At 41.7% G+C, this 17489-nt stretch overlaps 5 protein-coding genes and 2 non-coding genes across 7 annotated transcripts; 4 read left to right on the top strand and 3 right to left on the bottom strand.

Moving 5' to 3' along the window:
* Window positions 1–847: 847 nt before the first annotated feature.
* CAOG_07305 (hypothetical protein) lies at window positions 848–1650 on the top strand (the record flags this gene model as incomplete). The annotated part of the gene is made up of 3 exons (XM_004343114.1): window positions 848–968; window positions 1284–1430; window positions 1613–1650. The coding sequence occupies 3 exons, from the start codon at window positions 848–850 to the stop codon at window positions 1648–1650; spliced, it is 306 nt and encodes a 101-aa protein (XP_004343164.1).
* Window positions 1651–2812: 1162 nt separating this feature from the next.
* On the top strand, window positions 2813–3829 carry CAOG_09073 (hypothetical protein; the record flags this gene model as incomplete). The annotated part of the gene is made up of 3 exons (XM_011272504.1): window positions 2813–3085; window positions 3218–3495; window positions 3553–3829. The coding sequence occupies 3 exons, from the start codon at window positions 2813–2815 to the stop codon at window positions 3827–3829; spliced, it is 828 nt and encodes a 275-aa protein (XP_011270806.1).
* A 1732-nt stretch (window positions 3830–5561) lies between these two features.
* On the top strand, window positions 5562–6311 carry CAOG_07304 (hypothetical protein; the record flags this gene model as incomplete). Its single annotated transcript, XM_004343113.1, has 3 exons — window positions 5562–6045; window positions 6100–6165; window positions 6220–6311. The coding sequence occupies 3 exons, from the start codon at window positions 5562–5564 to the stop codon at window positions 6309–6311; spliced, it is 642 nt and encodes a 213-aa protein (XP_004343163.1).
* A 3655-nt stretch (window positions 6312–9966) lies between these two features.
* Window positions 9967–11843, top strand: CAOG_07303 (hypothetical protein; the record flags this gene model as incomplete). The annotated part of the gene is made up of 4 exons (XM_004343112.1): window positions 9967–9981; window positions 10183–10205; window positions 10949–11565; window positions 11812–11843. 4 exons carry the CDS (start codon window positions 9967–9969, stop codon window positions 11841–11843), a joined length of 687 nt encoding a protein of 228 aa, XP_004343162.1.
* A 1197-nt stretch (window positions 11844–13040) lies between these two features.
* Window positions 13041–13111, bottom strand: CAOG_09821. The gene has a single exon. It is a non-coding gene; the product is annotated as a tRNA-Gly (tRNA).
* Window positions 13112–13113: 2 nt separating this feature from the next.
* On the bottom strand, window positions 13114–13182 carry CAOG_09816. The gene has a single exon. It is a non-coding gene; the product is annotated as a tRNA-Ser (tRNA).
* Window positions 13183–13914: 732 nt separating this feature from the next.
* Window positions 13915–14253, bottom strand: CAOG_07302 (hypothetical protein; the record flags this gene model as incomplete). The annotated part of the gene is made up of 1 exon (XM_004343111.1): window positions 13915–14253. The coding sequence occupies one exon, from the start codon at window positions 14251–14253 to the stop codon at window positions 13915–13917; it is 339 nt and encodes a 112-aa protein (XP_004343161.1).
* Between the last annotated feature and the right edge of the window lie 3236 nt (window positions 14254–17489).

The following is a 17489-nucleotide window of genomic DNA, read 5'->3' as shown; positions in this document are numbered from 1 at the left end:
GAACAAGTTCCACCTGCATGGAAAGACAAGTACAATAATTTATCACGAGACATCTTTAATGAAAGGTCAGAGCGCGATGAGATATTGAACAAGTTGGAAAATGCTAAGAATGAAAATAATAATGAAGCAGTTGCCGCATTGAAAACAGAGTTGTTGCAAAAAAACGACAGAATCAAAAAACAAGTCGACAAACTAATATACCGTGGACAAAACAACGCATACGATAATATGATAAAAAGATATACTGATTGGTTATTTGTTAAGGAAAGTGTGGACGAACGGGAAAATAAAATACGAAACTTGGAAACAGAATTAAATACAATACGCAAAGGAAAGCAACCATCTACTTCGGGTCAAGGTGTTTACAAACGCCCTGTGCGTGAATCCATTCCCTTTGGTGACTGTTTTATTGACAAAAAGAAGTTGAAGAAGAATGTATTATCGATTTCCAAAGCAGACGGTCGAAAGCTCGATGGTTTCCCGAACGCAAACATTTCAGACAACTTCAAGAAACTGTTTACTAAGCAGAAAATCAATACTAATAAATTGGATCTCACAGATGGAGAACGCACATATTACGCAAAGCTGGTCGCAAAAACGAAGCACGATCTTTCGAAATCTACAAAACAAAAAATAATTGAAGGTGCAGGTACGAATATCATTGTACAGTCAAAAACGGAGCTGAAAGAGAAGCTGAAACTGTTGATGGCTGAGACAGATGCAGGGAACGACAGCATTGAAGTGAAGAATCAAATAGCCGAGATGGTTGAATATTTACGTAAGGCAAAAGCATTAACACCGAAGGAATCACGACATATACTAGAGAAATATGTTAGTTAATTGTATAATGCCCAAGAAACCTGTTATCTTAACACAAGCCAAGAACATTGCCGACAAGTCTGAGGTCAACAAACTTACCATCAAATTATCCAAACCAATCATGTTGTATAACGCTGAAGTTTGTCTCCGTAAGTTCGCTCTTCCTTTTGCTTATCCGAATGTGAAAGCATCATATGGAAATAACACATTCTCGTACATTCATAGCGCAACGACCTATCCTGTTACACTTGAGACGGGGTTGTATGAGGTTTCAACAATGAATGCTGCTCTTCACAATGTGATGAAAGCCAACTCACACTTCACAACTGTAGATGGTAGTGAAGTGTACCCAATTAACTTCTATGCCAATCCAACTCAAAACCGTGTTTCTCTGGTAATCGACACTGGATATTCAGTGGTTGTTCCCGCGACTAACTTTGCGACTTTCATTGGATACACTGCAGCGACATACACTGCAGGTTCATATAACGGACAAAACGTGCCTCAATTTGATCGAGTACAGACTGTAATCGTCAACACAGATATCGTAAATAACATAGAATTACCCCATGCACAAGCAGTGTACTCGCATACACCCACAGTTGCCGCCGGTAAGGTGATTACAGAGTCGGCAACATACCCAAATTGGGTGTCGGTGAACAATTCAACAATAGAGGAAATCAGTGTATGGTTTGTAGATCAAGCAAATCGACCTCTGGATATTGAAGACACGAATATGACTGTAGAACTGACTTTATCATTGCCTTGAATATTTTCGTCTCTATTGATATAGCGAATGAGACACGTAAGATCAGGATCACACCTAGGTAGATCAAATTATGCCGGACGTAGAAAAGTTTACATTGAGGGATATGGCTACATGAAAGCAGGCAGAGGTTCATTTACAGGGGTACGTGACAACACAGTGCTTCGTAAGTATGGCACACGCCATGGTGCAGGCTGGAAAGATGGTATGAAAGCCTTGGGTGCCGCATTTTTCAAGGCTGCTAAAAATACCGGTAGTAAAGCAGCAGAGATTGTAAAGAACAACCCAGAATTGGTTCAATCAGCAAAGGATGCTACAGTAAAGTTTGGTACCGAAAAGCTCAAATCACTTGGTGAAGCAGGTGCTGCGAAGATTCTTGACGTTGTGAATGCTCAAAAGGAGGCTTCAAGCGGCACTGTTAAGGAAGTGAAGCCATCCTCAACTCCAACAGCGACAGTATCAGCGCCAACTACCGGTGCTGATCGAGAAGCTAAACGCCAACAGATTCTTGAGGCATATCGAAGATCAGCACCTGCATTGGCGCCACTAACAAAAACTCCAACATCAACCCCTCCAGAAGCAAAAAGCGTGCAGTCTGGTAGTGGAGCGAAACCGAAGGCAAAACGTGGAGGGAATGTGAAGTACGTTGTTGGCTAATGTCATATAATTAAATTTTGTCAAGTATAATTATATAAATGAACGTCGACCATTTGATTGCACGCAGCGTATTAGGTAACTTGTTGCCTGAGAATGCTGTTCCTATCCCTCTCGCGTCATATCAGTACAAAACCTTGAAAACCATTGATAACAATCAATTCGATCAAGGTATTCGTTTTAGCACCAGCACTCTCCGCGATTACTGGACACATACTATCCCGATCATTAAATTTCGACCCCCCCTCTTTTTTTCACTTTTTCGCCCTCCCTGGGACCTGTGTTGCTTTCCGTCTCGCCCGCGGAATGTTCATTCATGGTACGGTGTACCGAACGTCTGATGAACACCGGGAGCGGGGGTTGTGAGTCATATCAGAGCAGCAGCGAGCAAAATAAAAAATATAAGGAAACTCAAAAAATTCACTTTTCCCGCCCAAATTTTGGTTTGGGTTCAGTCTTTTTGTGCGCATGACTCGCACACGCAGTCAGTCCACGTCCCGCGTGGCTCCCAGACAGCCCCCGGTATGGCTGCGTCCAACTTCACCAAAAAGACCGCTGCCCGTGCTGGACAAGATGCCCAGGGAGGTCGTCCGCGGTCAAGTGCTCGCGTTGCGAAATGCTGGCCTCTCCTACAACAAGATCGCCACCCAGCTTCACCTCCCACGTTCTACAGTGATCAGCATCACCCAACGTTTCTCGGGAAGGGCGACGACGAGCGACAGCCCCCGCCCCGGTCGCCCCAGCAAGCTCAAGTCATTTCACCGCAACAACATTGTAGCACAGATCCTCCTCGATGAGTCCGACACCGCACCCGAAGTGGCCGCCACTATGCGCACATTGTCCAAAGTTCGTGTCTCTCCATGCACGATAAGAAGGGTGCTGCATGGTGCAGGACTTGTCAACGGAGCGAAGGTCAAAAAAGCCCTCTTGAAAGAGACACACAAAGAGCGACGCTTGGCCTTTGCACTCGCTCATCAGCATTGGACCGTCGATGACTGGCTGAGGGTCGTCTTCTCCGACGAGACTGCTCTCTATCTCTACAGGAACAACAACGGTGGTCGTGTATGGCGTCTGGTTGGCGAAACGTTGACCGATCGATGCGTGCAGGGCACGGTCAAGTTCGGCGGTGGCCATATCAATGTTTGGGGCGCCATCTCTCGTTTCGGAATTTCGCTTTTCTGCGAGGTCGGCGACGTCATGAACGGCGACACCTACCTCTCAGTTTTGGAGAGCGAGTTGCTAGCAAGCATTCGCGTGTGGAACAACAAAAACGAGATGATTTTCATGCATGACAATGCCCCTTGTCACAAAAGAAAAGATGTGGCGAAGTGGTTCGAAACCAATCAGATCACCGTCCTGGACTGGCCTGCGAACTCTCCCGACCTCAACCCCATCGAAAATGCGTGGAACATGGTCAAGAACAAGATCTACCAGGAGAGGGAGATCAAGAGCAAGGCCGCGTTGTGGGAACGCTTCCAAGCGGTCTACGAAGAAGTGCTCACGCCAGAGGTCTGCCGCGATCTCATTTCATCGATGCCGCGCCGCATTCAAGCTGTGATAGATGCCAATGGTGGTTATACCAAGTACTGAAGTGGAGCGAAGGCGCTGCGACACGTTGTTTGTGTGCCATGTAATGCTTTGTGAAAATTGGGCAAAAAAGCCGCTCTTTTTCTGTTTTTTTGAGTTTTCATTTTTGTCTGTTCTCGCTTCGAATCTTAACTCCCAGCCCGCTGCTTCACTTCTAAAATGTGTCTGGTACACTGTACCATGAATGAACATTCCGCGGGCGAGACGGAAAGCAACACAGGTCCCAGGGAGGGCGAAAAAGTGAAAAAACGAGGGGGGGTCGAAATTTAATGATCGGGATAGTATAGCAGGTTCGTTTGTAGATGTTGTTTTACGCTTCACTCCTCCTGCCGGTCAATCATTTTACACACCTTCTTTAGCCGGCCAACTCCCCGACAAGTCCACTTGCAGAGTTGCTCTCGCAGCCGGTGTCTATTCACCATTCTTCCGCTCGGTTGTACGCGCAAACAAAGTCACTCTTCTTGATACCCGCTTCCAAAATTTGTACAACCATATTCAATGCCTTATTAACTGGTCGGACGATTTTGCTCAAACTGTCGGATCAACATTTATGTATGCGAAGGACACAAGTGTTGATCCATATAAGCGTATTCTCCCACAAAGCAATAATTACACCTTTACCGCCACACCGAATGCGGAAATAACAGTGACTGGTGGTGGTGGCGGTACTATTGCCGCCGATACATTGCTCACTGACGCCACATTGGAAGAAAACTTCGTCTTCAATGCCGGTTATAAGGCTCGTAAATTCATGATGGGACACGGAACACCCTTTAAAACTGAAACAATTGGTGCCGGCGGAGCGGCTCGAGACTATCACGGCATCGACCTTAAGCTCACATTGCCCTCTACAATGGTATCCCCTGTATTCAAGCCTCTGGAGTTCGACGGCAGTATCAACATTGATTGGGAAATTGAATTGCATCTTATCGAAAAGCAGTTCAAGATATTGACAATTGATGCTGCACATGCCGCAAATTTGAAAGCTTTCACAATGTCTGTTAGAGACGCAGTTATTCGAGTACCACAGTTCGAATGGCCTACTGCATACAAGGGTTATGAGGCTGAGGTGTTGTCTAAAGGTTACCGTATAGAACGCTCTTATCTTGTTCCTGAATTTACCACCATTTACAACAACGATATTCCAAACAACTCAGCAGCTGGCGAAAGTAAAGATTATATGATAAATGCATCTATTCAAAAGCCAATGAAAATCTGGGTATTTGGCTGGTCGAACCAGACAGTACTACAGGACACAGGTAGCGATCGCTGTGAACCATATATTTTTACCAAACCGGTAGCGGATGCAAATATACTGATCGATGGTTCAGTCTACTACACTAACGGCAATATAGCAGGTGATAGAGATCATTACAACTTGCTTCGTGAAGAGTTTAGTGGAGATGGTTATGACGAAGACACAGGTTCTCAAATAAACGATCCTGAATTTATTAGCAATTACAAGCTTCATTGTTACGACATATCTCGAAACAAACTGTTCCAGAACGATCCTTTCAAGCCAGTACAGCTTCAGTTAAGAGCTAATTTACAGAACGCGCTTGGAAATGCGGCTGCAACCAATATTTACAGTGATTCTGATTTAGCTTCAAAGGATTTACGTTACATGACATGCACTGAAAAAGAATCCCTTCTCAAGCTTGACATGTCTAATTCCAAAGCAGCAGCTTCTACAAACTAAGCTTAATATAAATTATCATCATAGGTTATATTAAAAATGGTACACAAAGTTTATGGTCTGGGGTTGTCTGAAAAACACTTGAAAGGATTGCGACAAGCATGGAAAGAGCTTCAACCTGTTATCCTCAAATTGAATCCAGAAGCTCTTGAAGGTGTCCATGAACTACCATTAAGTGAAAAACAGATTCAACAGATCGAAATGCGTAAAGCCAAGAAGAAGGGATATGACTTGAAATTATCCAAAGCACAACTGAAATTGATAGATGATGTGAAGGAAGGTGGCAGTTTGATGAGCGGATTGACTGGTATTATTTTGAAAAACACATTGCTACAAGGACTGAAAGCCGTTGCAAAACCACTGGCTACTGGTGCAATCACGTATGCTGGTGGTGAAGCAGCCAAGAAAATATTCGGTGGGGCAATGTTGGAAATCTCCGAAAAAGAAGTCGAAGAGTTACTTGAGCTTGCAATGAGTGATCTCCTCCCTGAAGGTGCGCATACTGCCATTAAAGAAAAGATAGGTAAAGGGGATGGAAGTTTCATCGTGCCATTGATTGGACATGGCTTGTATGCAGCTCAGACGCAGGGCAGAGGTTTGTACGGTGCTCAGTCAGGTAATGGTTTGTATGGTGCTCAATCAGGTAATGGTTTGTACGGTGCTCAATCGGGTAATGGCGTTTATGGCGCGCAATCAGGTAATGGTTTGTACGGTGCTCAATCGGGTAATGGCGTTTATGGCGCTCAATCCGGTGGTTGTATGGCTTGTAGATGTGAACAGCAGATGTAGAAAATATGGCCTATAATTAATGAAAGTAATTACCAATTTCGATTTCGACGACAGATATGCCGATGATGATAGATATGGCGGTACGTTCTCCAAAGACACCTTGCCAAAAACTCCCGAGAAGAAATTCTACTTCATCAACATGGCAGACGACAAGGATGCTGGTACTCACTGGGTACATGTAGATAATCGTTTTCCTAATGTATTCTATTTCGATAGTTTCGGTGTGGATCCTCCAGAAGAAATCCTTGCATTCATGAAAAAGACTAAGAAAAAGATGGAGCTCAACATACGACGCATACAATACATGCGTTCAGTGTATTGCGGCTATTTCTGTATGTACATGGTTGATGAAGCTGGGAAAGATCGCGATTTCATTGATATCTTGAATGACTTTTCAGATGATTTAAAGGAGAATGATAAAATGATGGAAAATGTGTTTGTTAAAGAAGGGGCTGGATTCAATTTTTCAATCAAAAAAGTCAAGCCAAACTACGCGAACTTGACACCAGAACAAATCGCAAATTTAAATGCACCTCCACGACAAATTAATCCATTTAACTGGGGTGGAGCTCAGAAGCAAACTTTCATAGAATTTGAAACACCGCACAAGTATTACGCTGATAGTTGGACTCAACAAAGTGAAAAAGAGATGGCAGATAAAGCACGAATGTTAGCCACAGAGCAAGTCACATGTCCGTATGCTAACATTGGATTCCCGAATACTTGTGTGTACACTCCGAAAGGGCAAAAAATCCGTGATGCATACTTAGCTAAAGCTAGAGAACCAATCAAACCATTTGCGAACATGGATATTGGGAATGCGATTAAGACCACATTCTTCAATATTTTTCAATGGTTGCCACTACCTATAATTCCACAGTTGGTGGGTGTTCTAGCGCAAGAAGTTGATGCTATAGCACAATCAGTGATTGAAACGAAAAAGCAAAAAGAGATGAATAAAGCACAAACAGAAAAGTTAATGGATGACAAGGCTTGGGCTATTGCAGGCGCGTATGTTGAGAAATTCTATGATCCCGCTAGTGGAAAACCGAAACCGACTCTTCAAGAAGCGCACGATAAAGCTCTAGCGTATATTCGTAACGAGGTAGCCAATAAATCAGGAGGAGCTCTACAAAAGCATCACGAAAAATTCAAACAAATGTGTTGTAAACAAGATGAAATTGTCACCTAAGTATAGAGCCAAGTATGCCAAAACAACAAGCCAAAAAGACTAGTGTCGTCAATGGAACACCAAGTTACTGCTTCAAATGTAAGCGCGCCACTGATTCACATGATAAAGAACTTGAACAAGATAAGATAGGTAAGTGGCGCAGAATACAGGCATGCGCTGAATGTGGTGGGCCTAAGTCGTTGTACTTGAAAAAGTCAGAGTGGCCTGACAAGGACGATTCAGCAGAATGAAATATTCCAAGTATATAATGACATTAATTCAATTTCTAGATCCTGTAATAGTGAATGAGAATGCCACTTACATCAAGAGGCAATTCTGGCTACTTAATGATAGAGCAGACTCTTTGTTAAACAACATCAATGGGCGGATGTTATCTCAGCAATATAATCATACTGTTGGGCTCAAATCAAAACGGGATGTATTACGAGATCGATTCGAAAGTATCAAACAAACGTATGCCCGTGATTTGGCTTACATTCAAGAACACTCTCCCGCTGTACACGAGCAAGTGACTGCAAAAGCGGAGCGTTTCATGAACACCTTAAATGAAATTGGACAAAAGTTTGTTGAAATGAAATTGTATGAATTACAGCAGGCAAATCCTTTAAAGTGTTCTGTCAAACAACCTTTTTGTTTCATAGTAGATGGCAATACGGGATCTGGCATGAGTAACTTCCAATTTCCGAGAAACGAATGATTCATGTTAATTAACATTATTCATTTATCCATTTTCTGCATCAGACGGTGAATGCCCTTACCAAGTTTCTGTTTGTGTATTGCCTTCTTCATAGCGTCCACAAAATCCTTGTCGTTTTCAAGCACACTTTTGTATGTGGATAAGAACTTGCGCCCAAGTTTAGAATTCAAGAACTTTTCTCCCTTAAGGCTTAAATTTTCAAGGAAATTAAGTAGTTCTTCACTAGGTTTAGCCAAGGAGTTAGTGAAATGTATACCTTCACCTCTTGTGGTATCTGTTTGTTCGGGTGCAGGTATGGGCGCGAGTTGTTTCGAATCTGATGCAATCTTTCTTTCAAACACTTTGGAAACCAAACTGGCTACGTGTCTTATTTCAGCAGGCTCGGACATGTCTTTGGAAATTCTGTCAGCTGCTTCTTTGAGTTGTTTGTCTGGTAGAATTCTTCCGGCTACATCTTTATGTTCACCGTATGCCAGATCATGTTGGAAACAAGCTTTATCGAGGTCATTCTTGTAGATGTACTTGGTATCACCAGTCTCTTTGTATTTTCGGATACGCTCCCCAGTTTTAGATCCAGGTCCACATGCGCTCCACTTACCGTATTTTGGAGTAATTACATGTAACTCAACAGGAAGGTTATTAACCATTTGATTGACAGCGTTGGAAACCGGATTCTTACCCACCAGCCGTTCTTTCCATTCTGCTAGTTTACTACTAATACCCTCACCTTCTTGTGCAGCTGGAGGAAGTCCATTGATCGGTACACCTATCAATGGTTCAGGGTCGATTACTCTAGTTGCTCTTTGGCGAGGGTTTCTATCAAGTACATCTCTAGCGCTTGTACCTTGTCGGCTTTGCAACCACTCTTGGTGTCTTCGCCAGAATTCATCTTCGTCGTGTGGTGTGCTCATTCATATCATAAGATAAGGAGTTAATATTCCTTTTCTTAAATTAGACTATATCATGCAGTTCCAAGCAACATAAACCTAACATGCATATGAAACTACTTACTTGCGCGAAAATGTTCTTTTTTTTTTCTTGCCAGTCAGTTCAGGTGGAATACCTAGGTCAATCGGCAATGACTCAGATAATGTTGGTACTGTACTAGCAACACTCACAGTGTCGGATGGTGTATTGTCAATTACTGTTTCCTTCACGGAAACCGGAGTTTGAATTTTGAGATTTCCTTTGGATGCAGCAACCAACTGATCGGTGATATGACCAACTGATTCAATACTCAAGCCTACACTTTCAAGATCAACGTTATTGTTTTGAAGTGCTTCATTGAACAGCTGCATGTGCACTTGTTTCTTGCTTTTTCTTTGCACTTTATTTGTTCCAGTTTGCAGCGCAGGGAAGTGCTCTTCGATAAACTCCATTGATCTTATAAGAGCTTGTAAAACAGACTCGATTGTACTAAAGATTTCACCAATGTGCTCGGCATGGACTTTTTTCAATACATCAGACACATTCGATCTCATGAATAACCCAAATAATTTATCAGCAGCGTTGTTCATTGTATATATGTAAGGCATATTAAAAATATTCTAATAGGTAGGTATAAATGTCAACAGTTCCAACTTTTATTCCTGCGCTTTTTACTGATGGAAATAGTAACGTCACAAAAGCATATGTCGATGAGCGTCTTGCTGGTAAAGTGAACAATATCAACGGCACAGCTTCAAACCTCACATTAACAGGAACAACAGCCACTGTTACTAGTGTTGATGTTAAGGTTAATGACAAAATTATTGAATTGAATCAAAATGAAACAGGTGCAGGTTTGTCTGGACTAACACAATCAGGCTTATTGATCAACAGAGGCAGCGAAAATAATGCATACATTGTTTTCGATGATGCTGACGATGCTTTTAAAGTAGGATTTGAAGGGGATTTAAAGACTGTTGTAACTTCAACTGATCTTAGTGAGATAACTGATGATATCACAGCTTTGGGAACTGATGTTAGTGATCTTCAGACAGCTATTAATAGTATGTCTACAGTGGTAAGTGATATCGCAGCTTTGGAAACTGATGTTGGCGATCTTCAGACAGCTGTTGCTGGTCTCTCTACAGGTGTGACTAGAATAACCACACAACCAGATGAAGGCGATGATTATTCATACACTGTCCTAGATTCTGACAGACTCATTATCGTGGACTTCCCTGTTAACGATGACGCTAATATCAATATCCACTACCCAACAAACCCAGTTGCAGGCCATCAAGTTACTCTCAAAGTTGTCACGAGGAATTTTGTTGAATCAGGAAACTTGTATGGAACGAATTCTTACGTCAATGCATACTTTTCAAAGAACGGAGTCGATGGAGGCATTACAGTCTTTTTCCCGAACAGGGGAGACCAGTATGTTACAGCTGTGTATGATCCCGTTTTATTTCGGTGGACTGTTATTAATTCTGGATTGCCTAGTGAGATCGGAGGTGAAAAACAATTTATCGATGGCATTTACATCCCGTCAGGTAAAGCCTTGATTGGAGATGTCACCGGTGATATCACTGGGGACGTGACTGCAGAGTCAATATCGGCGTCCGTTTCCGCTACCTTACCAGATACAACGGTCACTGGGACAATCGACATGAGTGGAAACGTAATACGATCACTAGGCACTCCATCGGAGTCTGATGATGCAGCAACCAAAGGTTACGTTGATACTGCAGTTGCTGATGCTGATTACTTACCTTTGGCTGGTGGTACTCTTACTGGTGCGCTTCTTGTGCCCGATGGCAGTGCTTCCACGCCGGCGATCGCGCTTGCAAGTGACACTGACACTGGCATCTACAGTGATTTAGGTGCGCTGTGTGTCTCTGCGGGTGGTACAATGTGCGCGTTTTTCAATGCATTGGGTATCCGCACCGGTCTCGATGTCGCTGCCCAAGGCAGTGTGACTGGTGCACGGGTGTATGCCACCATCCAGTTTCTTGCCGGAAACGGAAACGCAACAAATCCAGCTTACACTTTTACGACAAATGACCACACTGGTCTGTACTCTGCTGGAACAAACCAACTTGGTGTCAGTGCAAACTCAACCAATGTGGCGACCTTTACAACAACTGCATTGAATGTGGCTACTGGGCTGAATGTTGCAGGCTTCACATCACTTGGAACTGGTAATACCGGCATCAAAACGGCTGTCTTCACTGGAACGACCGCCTCCAGCACTTCGAGTAGTGTAACACAAAACATTACTATCGACAAGACCAAAATCGTGTCCATTAGCGGAGCGGTGACCAATAATGGAGGAAGTCGTATTCCGATGCTTGTCAGGGACAACCCTGCAGAATACATTATTCCCTACGTTACCGGCTCGAGTAGTCCATGGGTGCTCAATGTCGCGAATGGAGCAAGTGCGTCAAATATTCTCAGTCAGTCTTACGCTGTTGTCATTACCTACGTTGCTTAAATTTCTCATTAGAAGGTATAATGACAGACCCTGTAGTGAAACAAGAGCCCAATGCTGTTAAAGAAGTCAGAAAGTTGCGTGCAGACGTGAACAATATCGACAACACCTTGAAGATACAATTAGGCTCATTAAATGATTTGAATGTCAAGTATGAGACTGTGTTGGCGGAATTGAAACGGTTGGCTGATAGATGCACTGTACTTGAAATGTAAAGATTACTAAGTTTAATTAAACATAATGATCATCTTCTGTGAATTTGAAGAAATTGTCAGGAAAAATATCCTGCAAGTTCAGCCAAAATGATACTTCCGTTTTCGGTGAATCTGGGAACATAAAATTCCAGCGATTCAACTGATCGATTATTCTCATGGCTTTCTTGTAACACGTTTTGTGATACCGTCTACCGATTGCAATTGATTCTATACAGAATTCGCAGCGGGATGTGTTCTCTTTTGTTGCTTCTTCAAGCATAAGCTCTTTGATTCGTCCCATTTCTATATGATATACCAATATTTTTATATTTTTATATCGTAATAATGACACTAAGGTTTCCTAGATTCCATCAATTCAGCTCTTGTAAAATATTCATACACATATTTGTCAGTGTCCTTCTTGCACATTGCGCTTGCATGTTTCGCTCGTAAATAAACATAAACATCTTCGTCATCTTTGTCATCACACAGAACGTAATTCTCATAGGGGTATAATTTATCAAATTCTTCTTGGGTCAGCTCTCTGTACTTCACGGCGTACCCCAATTCTTCCCCAATGGCGTGTAACTCCTCAACTTGACGGTTATAATCCAATACACTGGCTCCACTCTCGTGATTTCCAATTTCTGCTAATTTGAACCTAGCAATCGTCCACTTCATTGGAAGTGTGTATTCTGGGTCTGCCAATAATTCGATATACTTTTCTCGTTTGACTTCCATAATGTCCTGACAATTTTCGTAGATTTCATCCATGATCCCGCAACTTAACAAACTTTCCTGCGCGATGCATACCGTGATTTCATCTATGTCTTCCCATCTTGATGAATTTTTGTTTTTGATAAACAGCATCACCTTATACGAGTTATGGGAGCGAGACACTGTGAGTGTGAAGTACGATTCCCTTGCGATCGTCTCACTGTCATTAAGGAGAGAATTTAACACTTCTCGTTTACAGAACGTGTCACATGCCTCTTCAACTTTCTTGTAAAACTCCTCCATTTCTATATGATATACCAATATTTTTATATTTTTATATCATTTTTGCATATTAACATGGAAATGATAGGAATCGAACCTATGTACAGCTCGGTATGTCTCCCGATGTCTCTCACTGACAGTCCATAGCTCGTCAGCTATCAACTGTCATGCTATAACGTCCCTACCACATCACCGTTCAAAGTGAAGACATGACCGCGGAAGGCGCTAGTGCATCAAGACGGAATCGAACCGCCATAGTCCATTTGGAAAACGGATATTCTACCATTAAATTATTGATGCTGTGCAGAGGTGGGAATCGAACCCACGCGCTTCAAGTCTAATTTGGTGCTCTACCTCTGAGCTACTACTGCACTGCTATGTAAACCTACACAGACAATTTTATATGAGATTATTTTTACCGATTATTCATCTGAATCACAATTATCTGAATCACCATCTGTACACCACACATCGTCAGCCCTCAACATTATATCTCCGTCCATTATACATTCATCGTCACAGTATGCAAAAAGTTTGCAATCGTGACTGTTCCCTTCTTCTTGGAGTTCTTTAATTATATTTTCTAGCTCTTCGGTCAGAGTCTCTATTTCCTTTTCAATACCATACAGATCTGATTGCATGCCTTTAAAACGTCTCAAAACATAATCAAGGTGTTCCATTGTCATCACTATACTTTCTTAATATTTTTATATATTTATATCAAGTAATGTTCTGGGTGTTTGCTCGTGAGAATCTGTAGCTTGATCCGTTTCAAATCATGAACATCATCTCCTGTCACAACCCCTTCCTTTTCAAACTCAGGTAAAAGCACCCAGATGGACGGCAGGTGTTCTCGCAGTTGCGATCTCAAACGTAGGTACCTGTTGTGATGGAACAAGGATTCATACAACGCGTACTTCCCAATGATCATTCTCAGGTGTAACTTTGCTTCGTCAGACACCTTCCCGTCAACCATGTCAGTGTCTTGTGTATATTTTATGAGTTGACCTCCAATTGTTGCCGTTTGGTTCAGGATTGTGTTGAACTCTTGCTCTGATTGCATTTTACTATATGATACCAATATTTTTAAATATTTATATCAATTATGCCTTCACTTTGATTGCTCCCGCCTTGGCAATCTTGCGTGCTTTGGCTACATTGGCATTACTAGGTGCTTTCTTCACAGCAGGTTGTTTCACTTCAATAACTGCAGGAACACGGACTTGGGCTGGCTCTGCCTTGGCTTTTGTGAGGCCTGCTGGTTCCTTCAAGTTGTACTCTTTGCAAATGGTCTTGACAGCAGCAGCACACCTGTCGTGTAAACGAATTTTAGAGCGAAGCTTGGCAAGATCGTCGCGAGGTAAAGCCTGAAGATCAGCATCAGCAGTTGTGATGAGCGAAACGAGTTGATCAATTGCATGAGGTGGAGTCAATTCTGCCATATTTTATACTTATACTTGAGATTTTCTCCGAAAGATTAAAAAGATTAAAAAGATATAAAAATTAAAATATTTGAATAATGTATCTATAAGAATGGCTGCAGCAAAAAATCAGTACAACAAGCTACGCAAAAATGCCTTCAAATTATTGAACAGATTGGATGATACTCATATTACATCCAGATCTCGCAACGCCATTAAACGCCATATTGATACTGTGAAAGATGGCAGACAAATGACAGTTTACCACAAAATAGTAAACGCACTTGAGCGAAAAGCTGACAACAAAATCAAGAAGAAATTAACATGGGCTGAAGTCATCAAGCCTCCAAGAGAGGAGTTGGTTGAGCTCACGTATCAAGTATGGGTTCCAGATCGTGATTTTGTAGCGGTAACAGACAAGCGTGAATTAGGAAAGTTGATCGATAATCTTGAATTCGTTTCGGAAGAAGAAGGTGCTGGAGCAACAACTCGATCAAAAACAAACTCATTGCCGAAGAAGAAGGCACCAGCCAAAGCGCCACAAAAGAAAACTCCAAAAGGTAAGAAACAAAAACGTGCTGTTACAAGAGAGTTTGAAGGTATCGATCCTCTGGTGTGGCGTAGATTATCAGACACAAAATTGTCCAAAATAATTCTCGAGAAGAGACTGGCAGAAGAACTGGAAATTGATCCTGTCAGCATCAACTACCCTGAAGGACAAACCATAAATGGTCTAATGTCTTCCAATGATATGGTGCGTGCGTTGGACGAGAATGAAATCGACGTCACATTCTTACGCAGTTGTATCCAGTCTGGTATGATTATCATTGAGTGGTTACTTCAACGTGATATGCCAAATGCTGGAGATTATGATCCACGCGAGCAGTTCATGTACTCTGCATCAGCACCAAAGCTCTACACCCGTTTCATTGAGAATGCAATCGATTGGAATTCGTTGTTCAAAGATGAGAAAATCGATACGGAGAATCAAGGATACTGTGTACCAGATCTGTTGCTTGATGTGTATCGCGAAGGTTTTGCAAAATCAGGCAGATATGACGATCTCACTCACGAAATGATTTGGGAAGCCTTCTATCCAACTGAAAAGTTTGACAAAGAGCGTTTGAAAGGTGTATCACTTGAAATAATGATGAACTTTTTCAAGAAGTACCGATTACGACTCGTTGCATTTGACAGACACATGGATTTGATCGATTTCTATGAGCCAGAAGAAATGAATCACAATATCGCACCTTCAACCTTATACATAATGGTTCACAACACTCATTGTTATCGCTTGAATCGAGACATTGGATGTTTACAAGCTTGGATGGCAGATTCATCGTCTGATACCGATATTACAGATGCTGATGAACTGATAGTCAAGCCTCACTATCCATTGCTTGGCATGGAAAAAGATGCTTTCTTTGTTCATGACATAGCTGAACTGTCTGTAATTCAAACTGAACAAGAAAAAGGGTATTTTACTGTGTATTACACTGGTAATTTGAACCAAGTCGTCCAAAAGATGCTCACCAATGGATATTATCCTATGTTCAAGCACAGACATGGTATTGCTACAGACGTGAGAATCGAAGTGGGCGAAAAGATATTCCGCGTAGTAAATGCAGGGTACTTTGAGGACGAAGCAGAACGCTCATTCCCAAGTGTCAATTACTACAAAACATTTGTTCGCTTCCAAGACGATATCAAAAACACCATCTTGAATAAAAATACACTATCACGCTACAGCAAAAGCTTGAAAACCATGATGACATTGTTCTCATGTCACCCTACTTGCTGTGCAATGGTTGATATGATTCCACCAGATAGAACTGCTGTCCCTTGCAATGCGTATGATTTTAACAAAGCCTATACATCAAATATACTTGGTATGTTTGCTGGAATTCCTGTATTTAACACATTTGACGAATTTGTTCCGTATACAGGACAGATCATCGACGCAAACAGTTTGTACTTCGTCGAATATCATGGAGAAGAATACAAGTATCCATGTCTGATTACAACTAAATACAACTTGATGACAGGGTACTCACTTGGTAGTTACAGAAAACTCCTCGCAAACGACATCACTATTATCGCAGTTTGTACGCCTTCCAAAGTTGTGCCGTTTTCAGATAGAATTCATGCGTTGATCAGAGAGTTATACTCTTCAGAATTAATTGAGAGTGATCGAAAATTTTGTGTAAATGAAGTTATTGGATGCACAGGCAAAAAGCTAAACAAATCATATCGAAACAAGGTTTACACAGATTACACAGAAGCATACCGAGATTATGAACTTTACGGTGGCCAAATATCAACCTTTGATACATCTGAAAACGAAATTGAAATGACCGAAACAGAAGTTGCTGCATTGAGTAGGGAAGAGAAGCTTAAATATTACAACATTGATAAAGAAGGCTACTACAAAACTCCAGTTGTTTACATTTTGACTCAAGTTGCAGAGGCAGAACTTGTGGACGGCTTTTTACCAATTCAAATTTTTATCTACGACCTAATGAGGGTGAAAATGCAGAAATTATATTCCACAATTGTGAATGCTGGTGGAACAGTGCTTGGAGTTAAAACTGACTGCATCTACTACCTTGGAAATGTAAACTTGAGAGTTTGTCCTGACTCATTGGACGATTTTAACAAAATTGGCGGACTCAAAAAACTTGAGGCAACAGAATACTATTGTAACAAACAAGTGACCTTCAAAAAGAACATCAAGGAATATGAAGAGATGATGGCTTTCATTGTCCCAATTGTAAAACCAGATGTTTTCAGCGTTGTTAACGAATTCAGCACGCCCGAAATTAATAAAAGAATTGGATTAAAGAACAATGATCCATTACTGATAACTTCATCTGTTGCCGGTGGTGGTAAAACAACCTGTGTGAAGAATTTCGCTGATGCAATTGGTCGAGACAAGCTTTTGTTTGTTTGTCCATACAACACCTTGGCATTGGATATTAGATCAAGTGGTTACAATGCAATCACTCTGTTCCAATTGATCGGCATTATTTTTGATGGAGAAGAGCATACAAGACAGAATGCAAAACAATTCGACATCTCACAATTTGAATGCATTGCTTTTGATGAAATTTATTGTCACACTGTTAGTTCACTTGGACACATCAGCAATTTCATGAACAATAATCCAAACATAAAATTCTTAGCCACAGGAGATCCATTGCAAAACGAGCCAATCGAGCATCTCAGCGTAAAGAACAAATCAGAATACTACAGCA

The sequence above is a fragment of the Capsaspora owczarzaki genome (assembly GCF_000151315.2).
Source record: "Capsaspora owczarzaki ATCC 30864 unplaced genomic scaffold supercont2.15, whole genome shotgun sequence".
NCBI classification, from domain to species: Eukaryota; class Filasterea; order Ministeriida; family Capsasporidae; genus Capsaspora; species Capsaspora owczarzaki.
The sequence above is the reverse complement of the archived record's forward strand: the minus strand, read 5'-3'. Positions and strand labels throughout refer to the sequence as shown.